Raw genomic sequence first — 18,096 nt, forward strand, 5'->3', positions numbered from 1 at the left:
CTATGACTTTCTTCATAATATTGTTATTAAACGAATTATGAAGTTTTTAACTGCGAATAATTTAATTTTCGCCAGCGGCCACCATCTTATCACATAAACACAGAGCTTGCAGCGCCTCTACCAACGATTAATGTAACTATTTTACGATATGATCAAATAATTTTGATCATTTCATGAAAAAACCGTGCGTTAATTGGCCATATCGTGAAACGATTTCTTATCATTGATCTGCCCAAACCACATCATGATGTGGCCAAACTAAATTGGCCATTTCACGATATGCGACAATTTCGTGAAATGGCCACTCATATCATGAAATGATCAAATCTACGATATGACCACGACATATATACGTAGATATTTTTTTTCTGAATAATCTTTCCATGTTTTACCAATAAAATGAACCAGACTAACCTTGTTGAAAGTAATTAGACTTCCTGACGTACACACAAACGAGTGCCATCAGTTGTAGCTGTGAGAGCCTCTGCCTAGTGGAGGGCGGCAGCGGCAGCAGGTCCCGAAGGTTGGCGATCTCTGCGTTGATGAGGTCGCGCCGAAGTTTGCTCGCGCCTTTCGTTGATTTGCCTTGGTCGAACCTGGGGGACGAGGTTGGTTTTAACTTAGAATTAACCAATATGGATCACATTTAATGAACATGATGTATTTTTACCAACGTTTCGCAGTTTAAAGAGAACGGTCATGGACGTTTAATAAATCGCGTTTTAAATATTTAAACAAGTTTTGAATATTTATAAACTACTTAATATTTAACTATATATCTGTGTTTTTTAACTGTGTGAATTGAATTGACCAATTTGCAGAGCGTATTACGATTAATAACAAAATTAAACCAATTTATTAGGAGCAACTTCACCAATGGAACAGCCACACCAAAAAAATTTGCACCGATTTGAATACATATTAATTATAAAGTTAGCGAAATAGCTATTCTCTTTATAAGAATTTAAATCAGATTTGATTTTTCCTATTGCGCTAACTCCCTTTTTTATCTTCATAAATCTTAAATGTATGCTAATTTTTTGTTCAAGTTCGTACAATACTTTGATATGGTCGAGACAAAAAAGTAATACCGAAATATTACAGAAAAACAAAACAATTAACAACATTGTAAATATCCATGTGATAAATAACTTCAAACATTTATTTGCATTAACGCTAAAATATTTATATTTAAAACGTTAGTGTTAAAATACTTCATATTTTTTAATGTGCTACAATTTGTCAGTTCTCAAAAGACATTCACCGATTCGACGTGCGAATAATTATACTATAACAGGTTTATCACTTATTGAAGATTTATTAAGTATTTAAATTGATTTTAATGGAGACCCATCGGTTTTATATAGCTTTACGATTGCTTTGTATTTTGCGCTCTGTGAGAATATTCATAGTTTTGACAGTAAAAAATAATGGTTTTATATTAAATAATCTTGCCATTGAGATGTCGCATAAAATATAATATCTATATTTAAATTTTATGAATATAGACTTAATACAGAGGATATTATTTAATTTATCTTCATCATAGTCATAAGCATCATGGCCTCCCACGTCTATCATTGCATATTTTAGAAGCAGAATTACTGTAATTCTTATGTTGGTTATGTAGACAATATGTGATTCATAGATCACATTTTTAATTAACAAATATATAGGTACCTATCTATCTAAACAGATTTTATATACCCAGAGATAAAATGGTGAAAATCGTCCTTCCTGTAAAAAACTGTATGCGATATTTAAAACATACGATTACTAACCTTCTGTCGCTTCTATACCAAATCTATTAATATTAATAACGATTCCAATAAAACGCCAAATTGTTTTTTATATTTCCTAAATTCTTCAATTGACCTTGAAGTAATTGAAGTATAGAGTATTGTATACAGCAATTGTTTAAAGGTCAACTTGCATATTTATATTATTCGTTTGCGAGTAATTTTACAATTTAAACGTTAAAATGAATGCCGGAATGAGATCATTTTTAAATCTGTATCGAATAATAATCTCTTAGATGGTGTATTTGTGTCCGTTATAGCTTCAGAAACAATTATAGAGTCGAATAGTAAACATTATACCTACTTTTGTTTTTCCTTCTTTGTGCACAATCATGAAATAAAATTTTATTACTGTAGGTACCTATGCACTTTTGTTACAATTTAAATTAACATATTTGTGATAAAAAATATGCCTTATTTTTTCATATTGCATTATTATTACTTATAAAAAAGATATAGTTATCAGCTCAATTTTGTTTGCACTAGATTGGTCATAATCCAACACACTGGCCCTGCAGTATGATTGGTGGATGTCACATGTTGTTGAACTTTTTAGTTCTTGGAAATATTGGTCTACTTACGATATTTACCGCCATCGATTAAAGCTGAGATGGTATATAAATAAAAGTAGATATAATTATTGACATAAAATCATACGGTACAATAATGTGCATATAATATGTTTATTATCGAACTGTGGCTTTTTTAATAATATCCGAGCCTTTTAACTTCCCATAGTAAACATTTTTTTTTTTCAAATTATTGTCTAATGAATGTCTTAAGGTTTTTTAATAATTATACGCGTACAAGCAATTTACTCATTAGTTACTTTATTGCGTAACACAAGTGAAGGCGAAATAAAATGCCTAAAATTAGTGGTCACTTTGCCTACAGTTCTTAACCATGACCTCCCATTTGTATGCCTAATGGCTTTTCTGATTTGTTGTCGGAACTGCGAAGTAAGTAACGTAAATGTTAATAAAAACATTTTATGTTTAATTCCGGGAACTATTATTAAATCATGCAATATAAATATTAAGTTGGATTTTTGATACTTTAAAAGGCTTATTACACTACCCGATATGAAGGGCCCTGCATCTAGGGTGGGCGTGTTCCCTAGTTAGTGTGGCGCTTATTACACTTCTCTGCGAATTGGGCCCTAACTCAGTTTATACGCGAATGTCTAGAGAGATAAACGTATTGTTGCATTTTACATTATGCCGCCGTCAGTATCGAAACTTCAAAAAGTTGCTGTAGCAGTGGCAACCGTTGACGCAATAACAAATATTAAAAAAGAAGAGAAAGATCTGGGTGAAAGAGTATTTGCGGTTACGTGAAAAGCTTTCAAATATGCAAATACTAAGCGTGCTTGAAACGGGAGTTTTAATGAATTAATTAGAGTAGGTGCAGAACAATTTGAACACTTGTTGAGTTTTAAAACAATTAAATATACAATTGATTTAAACAATTTATTTATTTGTTAACATGGCGGTGTGATCACAAACATTTGGAACTTCCCTTTTAAGTTATAATATAAACCTGTAGTAGGGAAGTTTGGTGACACCTTACATACAAAAGCAGCCACTTCACGCAACAGTCGCGCGGCAACTGAGCTCCCTAACCGCCCTAAACGTTATTACATCACCCAATCTGCAGGGCGCTTAGGGAGCTAGGCAGATCGGGCAGACCCGATCGCCCTAAATCGGGACACTAACTCCCTAAGTCTTATTACACCACTCTTAGTTAGGGTTAGGGTCCCTAAAAATTGGGTGGTCTAATAAGCCTTTAAATCTGCTTTATATACAAAGGATTATTTAATTTTTAAAGAGGCGATTAATAATTTACTAAACAAATAGATTAAAACTGTTCAGGTATGTAGATTGCAGGTCAAATCACAAAGACTCGATTTAAAATTAAAATAATAATCTTAATATATTCATTCAAGTCTTAATTATAAAATTCATATAAAGCAGGACATTTTTACGTATTATATAGAACTAGCTTTCCGCCCGCGTCTTCGCCCGCGTTTTCAAAGCAAAACCCGCATAGTGCCCGTTCCTGTGAATCCAAGTTACCCTCTTTGTGCCAAATTTCATTATAATCGGTTCAGTAGTATTTGCGTGAAAGAGTTACAAACATCCATACATACATATCACAAACTTTTGCATTTATAATATTAGTACGATTTCCCAATCATATTGTTTTTAGCTATTATCACGTAAACAAAAACATAGTGCGTAGGCCATTTACAACTATTAAATGTATTTAATGTTTTGTAATAACGAATAGGAAGGCAACGTCAATTATCATTTGCTATGCATAGCTTATAACAGAACTGCGAGTTAACGCTCTCTGCCCTTAGAAGGGAATTAATATTTGGTATTATTAAAATATAGGAATACATATTTACAAAATAAATTGTTTATAACGTTGCAAAATTAAAATTAAACTAATACTGGGATATGGTTTAGTTTTAAAAATGGTTGCTTGAATAGAAAAAAAGTATCCTGTTCAAGGATCTTAATGCAACTTCAATTAAAACACTAAAATACTTATGCCAGTTTCAATACTTCTTACAAACTTTAAATACTACTCCTCTAGCCGCCTTTGGCCCAATCTTCTTTTTGCCCAGAAATCACCTTAAAAATAATTGGTAATTATAAATGCAAATTTCCTGAATTGGGGAATGTAAGAAAACATCTGTCGTATTGTTATATATTTAAAAAGAAAGTATGTCTTGAAATTCTCACGCCAGAAATGTTAATTGCTTGTATACAAAAAGGTACATACAATAAGAATGAGTAAATTGGGATAAATGTAGAGCTGGTACTCGTAAATATTTTAAATATAACTTTTTCTTATTAAACTCATATTGTTATGTCGTATATGAAAACGCTAATTAGGTTTGTATAGGTAAGTTTTTATTTTCATTTTAGGGCACAAAATAAATTAATTTGTTCCCATATGTTAGATCTTACGTTATACATACCTATAATAAACATATTCTTACAAGTATATCTTTATAATAATATAGTACTGTTATTAATATACTGAATAACTTTCAAAGTCTAAATTTTATTTATGTATGTGGTGTTTACCTATCTTAAATTGTACACTTAGCTTTAAGATTAAATTTATGCATATTTGTCAATTTGTGTAACAATTGTTGGTAAACCTTTAATAAATAAAAAAATAACAATACGTACAATGTTGTACATATCTAAACACCTAAGACACGAAAAATGTGTCTGTTTAAATTTCACTATCACATTCCTTTCCATCCTTTCCCTATACATATTTTATAACCCGCGTGACCTTTAAAAACGCAGCCAACCATACACCTGAAATGCCCATTCGTATATACAATGTGCATTCATAGAAATTACGTTCAGGATATGATTATCGATTTATCATAGCGAGTGTACAGTAGTGTTTCGTACACACAGCATGTAATTTCACGTGAAAACCCCACCTGTTTTCCCACGCCGCACGTTGGTACGGGTACTCAATAATTTAGACAATTTTCCAATATCGCCTCGTGGTTGGTCCAAGTTGTGAGGGTGTTTAGCGTGTACATTTGATAAGCGAATGAATTTATCAAAATAGGAAACACATTGACAAGGAGGATATTTATTTTATATTGTTTACGATCGAATTTAACTCAAATTTACAAAGCCACTTCTGACTTCTATGACTAGTTAGATACCCTTCTAGTAATTTTGTTGCAACAATAGTAGGTAACTTTGTTAAAGTCCTAATAAAATTAAGGTGATTTACATATGATAATTCGTCAAAAAAATTTGGAGGGGAAAATTTCACTCCATCTTTTATTTCATTAGAATATTTTAGCAAATGGAAAAATTGAATAGATATTGCCCAATGCTATATCTAGATTAAAGATTCGATTTAAATTTTAAAGTTCAATTTCACTTCTTCATCTGTCTATTGATTTCGAACATTCAACTTTCCATCAAGTGTAAGTAGTAGTTCCTGAAGTAAAACACTTTTCATTACATAAAACTGAACAATAACACGGTTCTGCTTCTCCCAAGCACCATACACTACATCATGGTAGTGTATATAAACCGCAACAGGGTATCTTTGAACCTAACACGGCCTCACATTACTTCTATTCGTATGGACCATTCCTCTATCTTTGAACGGTCTATAAATTTTAATAGTATGGAAATTGATATGGCGGCTATTGCTCGCTATTATGTTATGTTTAGTTTAATAAATTGAGAGAAAAATGTTGTAATTTAAGGAAATATTTATAGAAGTTGAATAGGTAGAGTTCTAATCGAACATTAAAATATTCTTCGGAATGGATGAAAATTCCATAATAAAAGTAAATTAAAAGTAAATCTTATGACAAAAATAAATGCAATATGAAATATTACAATACAAGTAATACTATTATAGGTACCTAAATGAAAAATTCTATTTCAGATGATTTAACAACATGTTTTTTGCAAACCAAAATCCATTCAAAACAATTTTCAATAAATTTACACCAACTAGGTTTAAATTTATTCACAGAATAGTCATAAAAAATCAATGAGCGCCATGATGATAGTTTAGACGCAATAAAAATCCCATCTATCCATTTTACAGTATATTATAAGGTTCAAGCCTCTATAAAGAGCTGATTATGAGTCTGGCTGCAATTGTTATGAAAGTGCGCTAAGTGCAACCCGAGGCGAACAATTTTCTTTATATCACACGCAAAACTTGTAAATGTACGTTTTCTTACGTAATAATTCCTTGCTTTTCGAAATATTATTGAACAAAATTGTTTAGAAATTAAGCGGTTGGAAATATTTAAAATAGTATAAAAAGTGATCGATCAAAAGGTGCGCTGGTATTTAAATATGGTCTACTCGTTTTTAAATTTTAACTACCTATATCATAATTAGGTATGTTACTTAAAATAAAGGATTTAAATATGTTCTGATCCACCTCTCAAATTTAATTCTAACAAATCTGTAATAGATTTTAAAATTAGTTCGAATTACGTTATAGCTTGTAAAATATATAGAGCGTAAAATATAGAATTCTATATTTTACGTACGGAGTAATTACTCCTCTTTAGTTTTTATATCCCTTTAAACGTATCCAACTTACTTCACTTTTATAAACAACAAACTCTTCAATGAATATAATAAAATTAGCGCCCGTTCCATCCGCTCAGTTTAAAAACCCCGCCAAAGAAAGCGCAGGAAAAAGCAGAAAAAGCAGGATAATATTGACAAAGGGCATTTGACATTGGTCGTGTCGCAATAATTAGTGCACGCAAATAGCGTACTAATGAGAACCATTGTGAGCAAGCGAGCGACGACCTTACGCCAGCCTCTTGATTATTGAATTTTTAACATAAGATACAAATGCAGTTTAGGAAAAGGAATATAGTTTTTTGTAGGTCAGGGTCATCGACCACACAACCTGTGTGGTCGATGGTCAGGGTGTAGTGATAGATTAGATACCATTCTAAAAGATGATTATCGTTGTATAAACAAGGATCGAAAGGGAGGAAATATTACAGCTCTACTGTATCTTGAACACTTTTAAAATATTTATAAAGATATATTGCTTTATTTTCTCCTAATTTTTTAATATGACAAGACTTATTGACTCCTTAAGGTTAGAGTGAAGTACTTACAGGCTAAGGTCATGAGGGTTCACAGGTCAAAAAAGCCGACATCACCTGACAGACGAAGGTTAATAGACCACTAATAACCTAGCTCATTAGTCGATCATATTACGTAAAATGCTAGTTACCTATTGTATTGTTTTTAAGACTAAAAAATGTGCATTCGAAGAATTATCGCATCATTACAAACGATCAAGTTTTTCAATGCAACGAAAAACTAAAATCCTACCGCCAAACGACGAATATTTTGATATAATTTAGAAATGTGGAGGTTTAATAGAAAGAGAGGAGATAGTTACAAGAGGAGTGCTATCGTTTTTTAATTTGTTCAAGAAAAATAATCAACACTCGTAATTTACACTCATGCTGTTACCACCTCATCAGCATCACTTATTACTCGTAATTATAAAAATACTTCTCGAGTTATCAGCAGAGTGGCTAAGTCTATACGTGCTACAAATCTGTCATCAACAAGTTATTATCCCCACCGCCTCATTATTAACCACTGACAGAAGTCTAGTATTTAATCGGAGATTAAAATTAGCTGTCAGCTAATGAACGCTCTGCCGTCCAGGCGTGCGTTGTTTAGTGCCCGCTTCAGATATGTATTGCCGATCGTTTTATAATTGTTTTTCACGCTCATTTCTTGTAATTGAAATAAATCCTTTGTTTAATGTTATTGTTTTATTTATGTATCATTGATTTGCTGTTACATTTAAAGTATAGCGCTGTGAGACGGGTTATCGCTGTAATTGAATTTTATTGGTATCCTGCCTTGTTTCTTTTGGTATAGCCGTTTCGTTTGTTGAGCGCTTTGTGTTAGTATTATTTGTTCTGTTTAAATTTACAACTGATTCAGTATATTTAAATAATAGAGTATAGTGAAAATAAAAGTAGATTAAAAAAATCACGAATATTTTAAATGCAAATAATCATTTGAGATGCAATTTTGTAAATATAATACGGAGCATTGTGTCAAAGCCAATCAACTGTCACATATAACATTGACAGGGTAGTTACTCAAGAATAAAACATGAAAACACAGTAAACACCTAGTAAATAGATTATATTCACAAGGTTTTCCCTTCCTACAAATACGCATTAATTCGAATACTAACGTAATATGAGCTTAAGTGATAACAATCAATGAATCATTCATGTAAGCTTTTTTGTTGGCTCCAATTAGTCATGGTGACCTTGAATTGATGAGAAGGAAGCCTTTTTACGGAGCATTGCATCATTAAATAGTTATTGTAATTATGAGTGGCACGTGACGTATGATTTTGTATTTGTTATGCATGTAAACAAGCATTTGAGATTGTTACATAATATCCTTTGGGTTTCACATCTCAGATTATATCACAATTACGACTCGGAGCTACTTCTCCATAAATTGTAGAGCCCCAAAACATGTAATATATTATATTCGTCGTATATATTAAAATAGCGTTTATAAGCATCATTTTGCTTATAAAATTATAGTTGTAATGAATCTAAACGATTCTATTGGAAAACTGATATTTGTAATAGGTAACCTCTAATAAAAAGTATTGATAAATTTAACTTATTAGCTCCGTATCTGATTCTTAATATACCAATATTATTAACTTAAATGAACCAGGATCTTAATAAGGATAAACAACTGATAAATTCACATACTTAAAATGATAAAAGGTATAATTGAAGCTTCCTTTTGTAATCGGTATTGTAGCTCTTTTTGTTAACTAGACAATTTGTTTGGTAATACAAATATAAAAGATTAGAATCAGCCTCGTAGTAAAGTAACCAAATTAGATTTACATCCAGTTTCGTGAATATGTTCTGCTGATAATAGTCCTGTTATTTTTAACGGTTACAAAATGTTCCATGTTTTCTCTTTCAATATATTTTAGGAGATTTTTTAAATAGAAAGCTAACTGGTGATGATAAATTTTCCTATTGTGAAAAAAGTGTTTCCGTAATCTGATATTTTTTCTTAAATAAATAGCAATTTCACTACCACTCTTTTTTACACTATTGTACTACTATGAAAACAATCACTAAACACTAAACTAGAAAAGACGTATCGTGTAATATTACTGTACATGTACAGTACTGTGTATATTATGTAATATTACATATTACTGTGTCGAATTATCGTATTATTTTTGCATTAAAATAAAGGAAATTTTAAAATAATTAAAATCAAAAATCATCTCTAAGTAAAACGATTAAATGAAAACGGAAGAAGTAGAGTCACTCTACCTTAAGTGATTAGTCTAAAAGAGTGGTTATTTCTAGCTTCTGTGTTGAAGTAAATAATTCCACTCAAGATCATCCTTGTATAAAGCCTTCATCAAGTCATGGTTTAACCATAAGATCGAAATCTCAACCACTAATTATTGTAATAAATATTAAATACGTGTCAAGGGCTTTAATATATGCACGTTGCCAATTCATCACTTATTTTTTCCTTTTACTTTAATTACATAAGTCAATATAATGTTTTTAAAAGCAATTAATAACGTATAGGCCTAAAGACTTCTATTCAAGGTAAATTAGAACTTATTACTACACATTAAAGACCAAAGTCGAATAGACCGACGCACGAATAAGTCGCTTTAAATGATTGACATTGGCATCAGGCTTTGCTTTTCTAAGCATTAATTTTAACCGCAAAATAACAAGTTTTTTTCTTTGACAGGAATAAGAGATAAAGGTCAACATTAATTCTGATTTATTACTTGGAATACAAAGAATATGAAAGTTGAATTATAATGCCTAAGGATAATATCCTGCTATGTTTTTTATTACTCGTTTTATCGATTTCTGTCTATTATTCGTAATGGTTCAATGTATTTACAATTTAAAGGTGTAATAAAGTTATTATTTATTTAGGACATTATGTTACAATAAACGCCTATGTCTTACTTGTAATTTTGCCATTAAAATAGCATAATAAAAGTTGAACCATTTAAACTCCAACAGGGACCATTCGTTAATTTAATTGCTTATGGATCAACTGTAAAAACAGAATACTTATTACAAGTTATTTGTTAATTCAATACTCAATACGTAACATTTTAAGATAAGCAAGCGGAATTAATCTTCTAACGTATCATTTACACCTCTACTTACACATTTATCACTACATCCCTTCAACTCGAATAAAGCTGATTTAATGTGATCGCGGATATTGGAGCAATGTATTTATTATGAACTATTCCTTCGTGGGAATGCATCGTAGAACTAGCTCTGTTGTAGGGTTACCAGGAGTTAGTGAAAAGTCCCGAAAAAATAGAGTTGGGATGTTTTTAGGAAAGAAACAACATATTTTCTTGGTGTACGTAATTATTGGTGCAATTTAACTGTTTATGAGGGGGATCATTCCATTGGATATTTTATATATTTTTCTCAAAGAGCATTTTCGATTTCTATATACAATTTTTAAATACAAAAACAAATTGATTCAATTAATAAAGAACTAATCTTAGGCATAAATAATAAATCTTGCTTACCTTTATCAATTAAATCGTAGACAGCTATTTCTTTCGTGAATAATAAATACGCATTATTTTCGGCTTTATTTCCTTTCTAAAAAACATAATTCATATTTTACCGTGTCCCAAAACTCCCTAATTTAGTGTAAACTTTGAAGTCTAACAAATGGTAACCCTACCTAACAGCAATGTTTTATAGCGTTACAGGTGTAGATAAACTTATTTTATGCTGTCTTATCTCTTTGGATATCATCCTAACTATTATTTAAGATAGCTCTCCTACACGATCTGTACATAAAGCTATATGGGGGTATTGTAACGACATTTTCTCGTACAAGATTCGTTTAGTTATGTTTATTGTTGTTTAATTTAATTGATAATTTCAATAAAAATATTCTTACAATTACTACGAAATATTTTTTGTAGTAAATAAAATTCTTCATAAAAATTGCCTTTGGATGTTGGACTATTGTTATACCTAAGTAATACCTACATACTTTAATTAAGAATGTATCGAATATTAAAATACAGCTTTGACCTTGGGATCAAAGGTCAAAGGTCTATATATTTTATTTTCGAATGACGAAAAATTAAATTCTAAATAAACAAACCCTAGTTTGATCCAAAGGCAATTTTTATGAAGAAGTTTATTTACTACAAATAATATATCGTAGATTGAAACAAAATTAGAATTTGATTCGAAATCGAATATTTTTCAGCTGAAAATAGTTGTTTACAAGTTACAACAATCACATAAATATAACATTACATGATAATATAAAATCAATGCTAATTTATTTGCACTACATGCATTATCAATTCAGGAAAATAAAAATCGTTATAAATAACGCGATCGGATACATAAATCGATACGCAGTTGATAAATGTACCAACAATTATATTTGAAACGGTGGGAGAGCGGCTAGCACCTTATTTTCCATGTCACAAGGTTAAAACTATAAATAAACGTGGACAGTAAACGATATTGTTAGGAATATGCAATGAAATGAATAATTAATACCATCGTCGAAGGTTTGAATCTATATCGCAAATGTTTTGTGTTCTAAATGAAAGTTTAAAGTGTAATAAACATTTAAGAGGTTCAAAGCTGATGGCTAATGGTTGATTCAATTAAAATATTTTTGGTGTTTGGTTTTATCACATGTTCAATACATAGTATGACCGCCTCCTTGGTACAGTGGTTGACGCGTGAGCGTAGAACCGAGGGGTCCTGGGTTCGATTCCCGGTGGAGACGAAGAAAAAAAAATGTCTCGGTGTGGCAGGACACAGAACGCTGATCACCTACTTGTCCCTAAAGAAAATCGATCAGTGAAACAGATGTATGCATAATGCATATGCCCCTTACCCCGATTGGGGACATGGGACTTCACATAACATAGTATAAATACAATTGTTATTAATTATATAGCTAAATATTTCAATTTTGAAATATATCTGAAATTAGTTCAAAAGCATACGAAACAGAAGACAGTTTAAAAAGTTCGTAATGAATTGGAAATTATCAATAAATCTTGTTTATTAATGGAAACAGAAACACTGATAAGCTAGTATCTTAAACTTCCTTGACAATTAACTTACTTTACGGAGAAATACAAACACAACTCGAATCATTATTTCATTGAATATATAAGTTGATAATATCAACTTATGTAATCAATTTTCAGTAAGTCATCATAATATAATACATCTTTTGAAGGAAGCGGTGAAATGCATATTAACCCAGACAATACTATAATCATAGCGACCTTTTTGAAGCTTAGTAAGACCAACGAAAAGCAGTTGCTTTCTCTATACTTATATAAGTACTGCAGAATATAGATACATCACACTTCACGTAAGACAGACATAACAAAGTTAAGTGCGAACGGCTTCAAAGGTTCACAACAAATCGACAAAACATTAAATTCGATTATATCAGTTATCTGCCATCTCATTAATAGCATCTCGAAACAAAAAGCATTGAAAGGAAATGTATCAATCAATTAGAACGGATTAGTGATTGATGCATCAATAAGTTTTATCCATTAACATGCGCAAGAGTCAATTTGTGCGTTAAATGTACGTTTGAGTGATGCTTTGAAAGTTACTGAAATGTTTCGATTTAATTTGTGAAGTGAATTAGTTTGAGTAGGATGTGTATCGTGAGATAGATATTTTTGTTTTGGGGTGTTGACCTTGGTTCTATAAAAGGTTTTTTCAATCGAGATTGAAATAAGTTCTTTCTTCCTATTATAAATAGTATTTTTACGTAAGCATTTTTTACTATAACTTTTTAAATAAAGAGGGTTCACATCACATCAGGTATATATATAGGTTTAATATTCAGTACAATAAATTTACTATTTTTTACTTGAATAATTTAAGCAATGTAGATGGATGATCTCTGTTATATTTAAGCTTTACTGATAAAGTATACAATAGCGTGTAGCCGTACATAAATTCATTTATGTATAATATAACAAAAAAACCAATGTTCTAAATCCTAAAAATGTACCAAACTGTTTTATTTTGATATCCAATAGGCATAAAGAATTTTGTTCAACATTATTTTGGAATGCTTCGGTAAAATAGTTGTGCTTTTTACTTTTTACCCAACTTACTGTAAGAGCAAGTCATCCTCAGCCTAATATAAATAGCTAGCATTAAACAACTTAGGACTGCTTTCCACTAGAGACCATAAGATTTATATTATTATTGTAAAAATATATCGTCATGAAGTGTGTCATGGAGGGAATGAAAAAAGGCTCTACATTAATTGCTTATGGAAAAGTAAAATAAATTTATTTACACACCTTTACCATACTGCTGGTTGATACAACATACACACACACACACACTATTACATTGCCTATTTGTTTTAGTCGTGTGTCTTATTATATGATTGTTAAAACTACCTTACGTTCACATAATATGTAGAGCTACAAAAACATTACCCTCATATCTAAATTCAGTTTCAAGCATTGAGATAATATTAATAATGGAGCAGACACCACGAACAAAATCTGTGCGCCAAGATGGCGGCGCGGGGCGCGCGAATGACGGCTAGACAGTCATAGATTATGCGATGTCACTGACTCACCGCTATAGAGGCGACACTTTGTTTCTTTCTGTCTATTTTATTGGGTGCCACTCCTTACATGCACGTTGACTTGAAATTTTCTTTGTACTTACTTAATATTTATTTCAGATATAAACTGACTTTACTACGCGGGGCTAACAATATCTGGCATATAATATAGGATGAGGAGGTTCAATATGGGCTATGGGAAGTTTCATTCCTTACAAATTGAGCCTTTTTTAGAAAAAAAATAAAAGCCGTGTAAAAATTGTGTTTATTTATATTTAGTTCATCATCCTCAGAACATGTTCCCGGCTCAGAAATTGCTTGTATTGTTCCAGTACTATTGTAGCACACCTTCGGCTAAAATAAATATAATAATAATAATGTTAGTGATGGCTAAAATAATATTTTATTTGTTATACAAATCCGTAAAATTTTATTATTATTACTAACATCAATACAAGGAACAGCAGACTTCTTTAGAATACGCCTTCCCGCTTTTGTGGTATATTTATCCTCATCGCGAAAATGCAATGAACAGATGCTAGTTCTATCGGATGGTAACCAGGTTTCTTCACTGCGGTTGTTTTGGACAAATTTTACCCATTTTTCCCTTTCTTCACGACCCAGACATGGAAACCTTGAATAGAAAAAATATTAATCTCTGAACTAGCGGTCCGCCCCGGCTTCGCCCGTGGTACATATTTCGCAATAAAAAGTAGCCTATGTTTTTTCTCAGGGTCTAAATATTGTCTGTGCCAAATTTCATCAAAATCGGTCCAATAGTTTATGAGCCTATTTATTACAATCAAACAAACAAACAAAATTTTTCCTCTTTATAATATTAGTGCAGATAAATAAATAATAATTCAATTATACGTTCAAGTCAGTAGCTTATACAATATCAATTAAAATTGATTAAAATCAATTAACAAAAAAAAATTGGTGATTAAGTAATTGATTTTCATATTTCATGATTTCACCTTTTTTCAATTAACAACCAGTCTATGCTTTTCTAAATATGTAAAATTATTATTTTATACTATAAAAATATACGCCAGCAAATATTACTAACAACACTTATTTCATGCCCAATGTCATATCTTAAATTTTTAATCTATGACAAATGACGCAAAATGTCGCCCGCCAAAAATTTTGTTCTAACTAAGTTTTAAAAATTATTATCTAATTACTTACTGATTGAAAAGTTATTCCTTTGCACTTTTCCGTATTATTTGTATTATTTGTGCAATATCGTAACACACACGTAGGCATATTTGATGCGTTTCACTTTAAAACAAATAAAAAATGAGCGTGACGTTCGCGCCAATGAGCGAGCAAGCGACTGAGTGCAGTTACGCCACATGACGTATGTTGAGTGGAACATAAGTGGTGTAGGCGGTATCGACTCCATATTAATATTATCTCAATGGTTTCAAGACACATTATAATTCCCATAAAGTATTAAGCAAGTGACAGGAAATTTTATTACTGTATGTATAGTATATCAAAGTTTAGCTTTCAGTGGTCGCAGGTTCTAAACGTAATGGTCGTATGCGCATTACGTTATTTTGAGCGATTTGAACAAAAAAGGTAAAGAAGTTATGCGAGGAACGTAGAAACTGTCCGACTAATATTGAAGCTCGTCAAGATTTACTTGACACATATTAGAATGCGAGAGAATTAGTTTGTGAATTGGTGAACTTTTGAAAGTATAATTGTCGAGTTTTTTGCCGATTTTTGAGAAGACAAAATTAAAAATTCGTTTAAAAAAATATTATTTTTAAGTTTACGCCTGTGGTGTAGATCCATTAAAGAACGATGCATCCTACACATGCTTTTTAAATTGAGAAATTCTACATTGCAGTTACATTAAGCGTAATGAAATTAGGTTTAAAATACAATCTTATTTGATATGCGATCAGACACACGTGGTGATAAACTTGCGTCTCAATAATATCATACAGTTTTAAAGAACTGCCAAAGTTTCCCATGAATCAAATGTATCTGGCAAAATTCAGCTTTTCTCTACCACCAGCTACATATAACTATGTAATTTGCCGAAAATTATAAACCCCTGTCAACACAATCGATATAAAATACAAACATGCATGTTACAACACATTTTGATATACATTTAACACTTGCTACGTCATCAGATCAATATTAGTACGGCTGCGGAACGTCACTGTTAGCACATTTAGCGCAATAATGAAACTATGTACATAGGCCGACGAAATTGTAGTTATTACCTGCTCGTGTAACTGTTTTTCATGTGATTTGGTAAGAAAATTTGAGTAAAGCTTCTATACTTTTAAAGCTTAAACTATAAGGCTTATAGCCTAAAAGTATAGGAGCCTAAGGGATCATACTTTTCATTCAATGTACCTTCTATATGGAATCGATACCATACGAAACAAGAAACATATTTTAAACTAAATTATTTCAGTTACAAGTAAATATTATACGTATATGTTTACTGTAGACGTTGTAATAAACTAACAGATAATATAAATAGTTATGTTAGTCCAAGTTATTTCCATAAATTAAGCAACATATGGATGGATAAATGAATTAGCAGAAAATTAGGCGACTCTACATCTTTCAAATTATAAATATAAACGAAAACATTATCATACTCATGAACTATAGATCATTTTTAGTTAATATAAAAAAAAACCTAGAAAAAAACCTTAATGATACCTAGAGGACTCTAGAAAGAATTATTTTAACAAAATAAATATCAGAGAATAAAAATATAATGAAATGAATTGTCCATTTCAATTTTCATCAATGAAGTCATTATATTATTTCTGATCTCGTTATAGTTTACCTATCAGTAGCTTGTGCAAAAGAAAAATTTGAGAACATTTACGTGATCATCATCATCAGCCCATATTCATTTCCACTGCTGGGACACGAGCCTCCTATGAGGGTATACAGGCATTATTCCACCATACTGGCCAATAGCGGGTTGGTAGATGTCGTCGAACTTTAATTCTTCGACATGCCGATTTCCTCACGATGTTTTCCTTCACCGTTCGAGCAGTGGTGATGTTATAACATGCACAGATAATATTGAAAAACCAATTTATTTCCTGCACGCTCGCCTAGTCTCGAACCTTATCGATTTGAAGTCCGAGGTCCCCACTACTGAGCCACCACTGCTTGAAGTGATAACAATTACATATATTAGCAAAATATAAAAGCATGATGAAGGCATTATCCTACGACATCTATAACTCATTATTAAACTGTGACGACACAGCCTCAAAAATCGTAATAGCACGATTCAAATTATCATGATATCTAAAAATAATATCCTTGAAAATCGTCACACACGCTAATTACCGCACACGGGACTTCTTAACGGTGAAACCATGGTTTTGATCACGAAAATCTCATTTGACGTATCGTAAGTTAAGTGTCACGTACATGTCACGTATCATGTTCGTGGTGTATTCTAGTTGAAACAGATATAGAACTTAAAATAAAAATTATATTGTGTTGTGCGGTATACAAACTTTTACCGTATCCATGGTCGGCAAATAGCTGCATTTGCATATAAGACTCTCACATCACTCACTTGCGTGTTAACATTCGAGTACAATTTGCAATAGGTATGAGTACGAATGTTAGTATTTGTATCGTTATAAAACGTATTTGGAAATATCGTTATAAAATGGAATATTAAAATGCACATTTATAACTTCACCTTCAACTACAGGCTATGGAGCTGGTGAGTTGCCTGAGTGAGGTTATCGACAACCATCGCTCATGAGCATTAATTACAGAACTTTAACACACTTTAAGATACAAATGATAAGTCCACAATCATAAAATTGATAATGAATAAGAAAATGTAAGAAATATTATTAATTAATTTTGCAATAGTCTCCCCAATTCAGTAAACAACTAACCTCGTAAACATGTTGGCTAGGTGGTGAGTGCGACAGTGGCACGCTCTAAATTGCAAAAGGTATATTTCTAAATCTTAATGTTCCCGTTTCCCCCTATTATACGGCAATTTAATATTATATATATCCATAGAAATCTAAATAACAAGGCAATGTTATTTAGATTTC

General features: G+C 31.4%; 1 protein-coding gene across 1 annotated transcript in view; it reads right to left on the reverse strand.

Moving 5' to 3' along the window:
* Window positions 1-409: 409 nt before the first annotated feature.
* LOC149899712 (PAS domain-containing protein cky-1-like) overlaps window positions 410-18,096 on the reverse strand; it is a 35,226-nt gene continuing 17,539 nt past the window's right edge. The window contains exon 3 of the mRNA XM_090114039.1: window positions 410-596. Within this exon, the coding sequence (XP_089970165.1) occupies window positions 410-596 (187 nt within the window). The remainder of the gene's footprint in view (window positions 597-18,096) is intronic.

The sequence above is a fragment of the Colias eurytheme genome, chromosome 20 (genome assembly GCF_061535395.1).
Source record: "Colias eurytheme isolate Ceu_HAF_F1 chromosome 20, ilColEury1 Martin Lab GWU primary, whole genome shotgun sequence".
In the NCBI taxonomy this organism is placed as follows: Eukaryota; Metazoa; Arthropoda; class Insecta; order Lepidoptera; family Pieridae; genus Colias; species Colias eurytheme.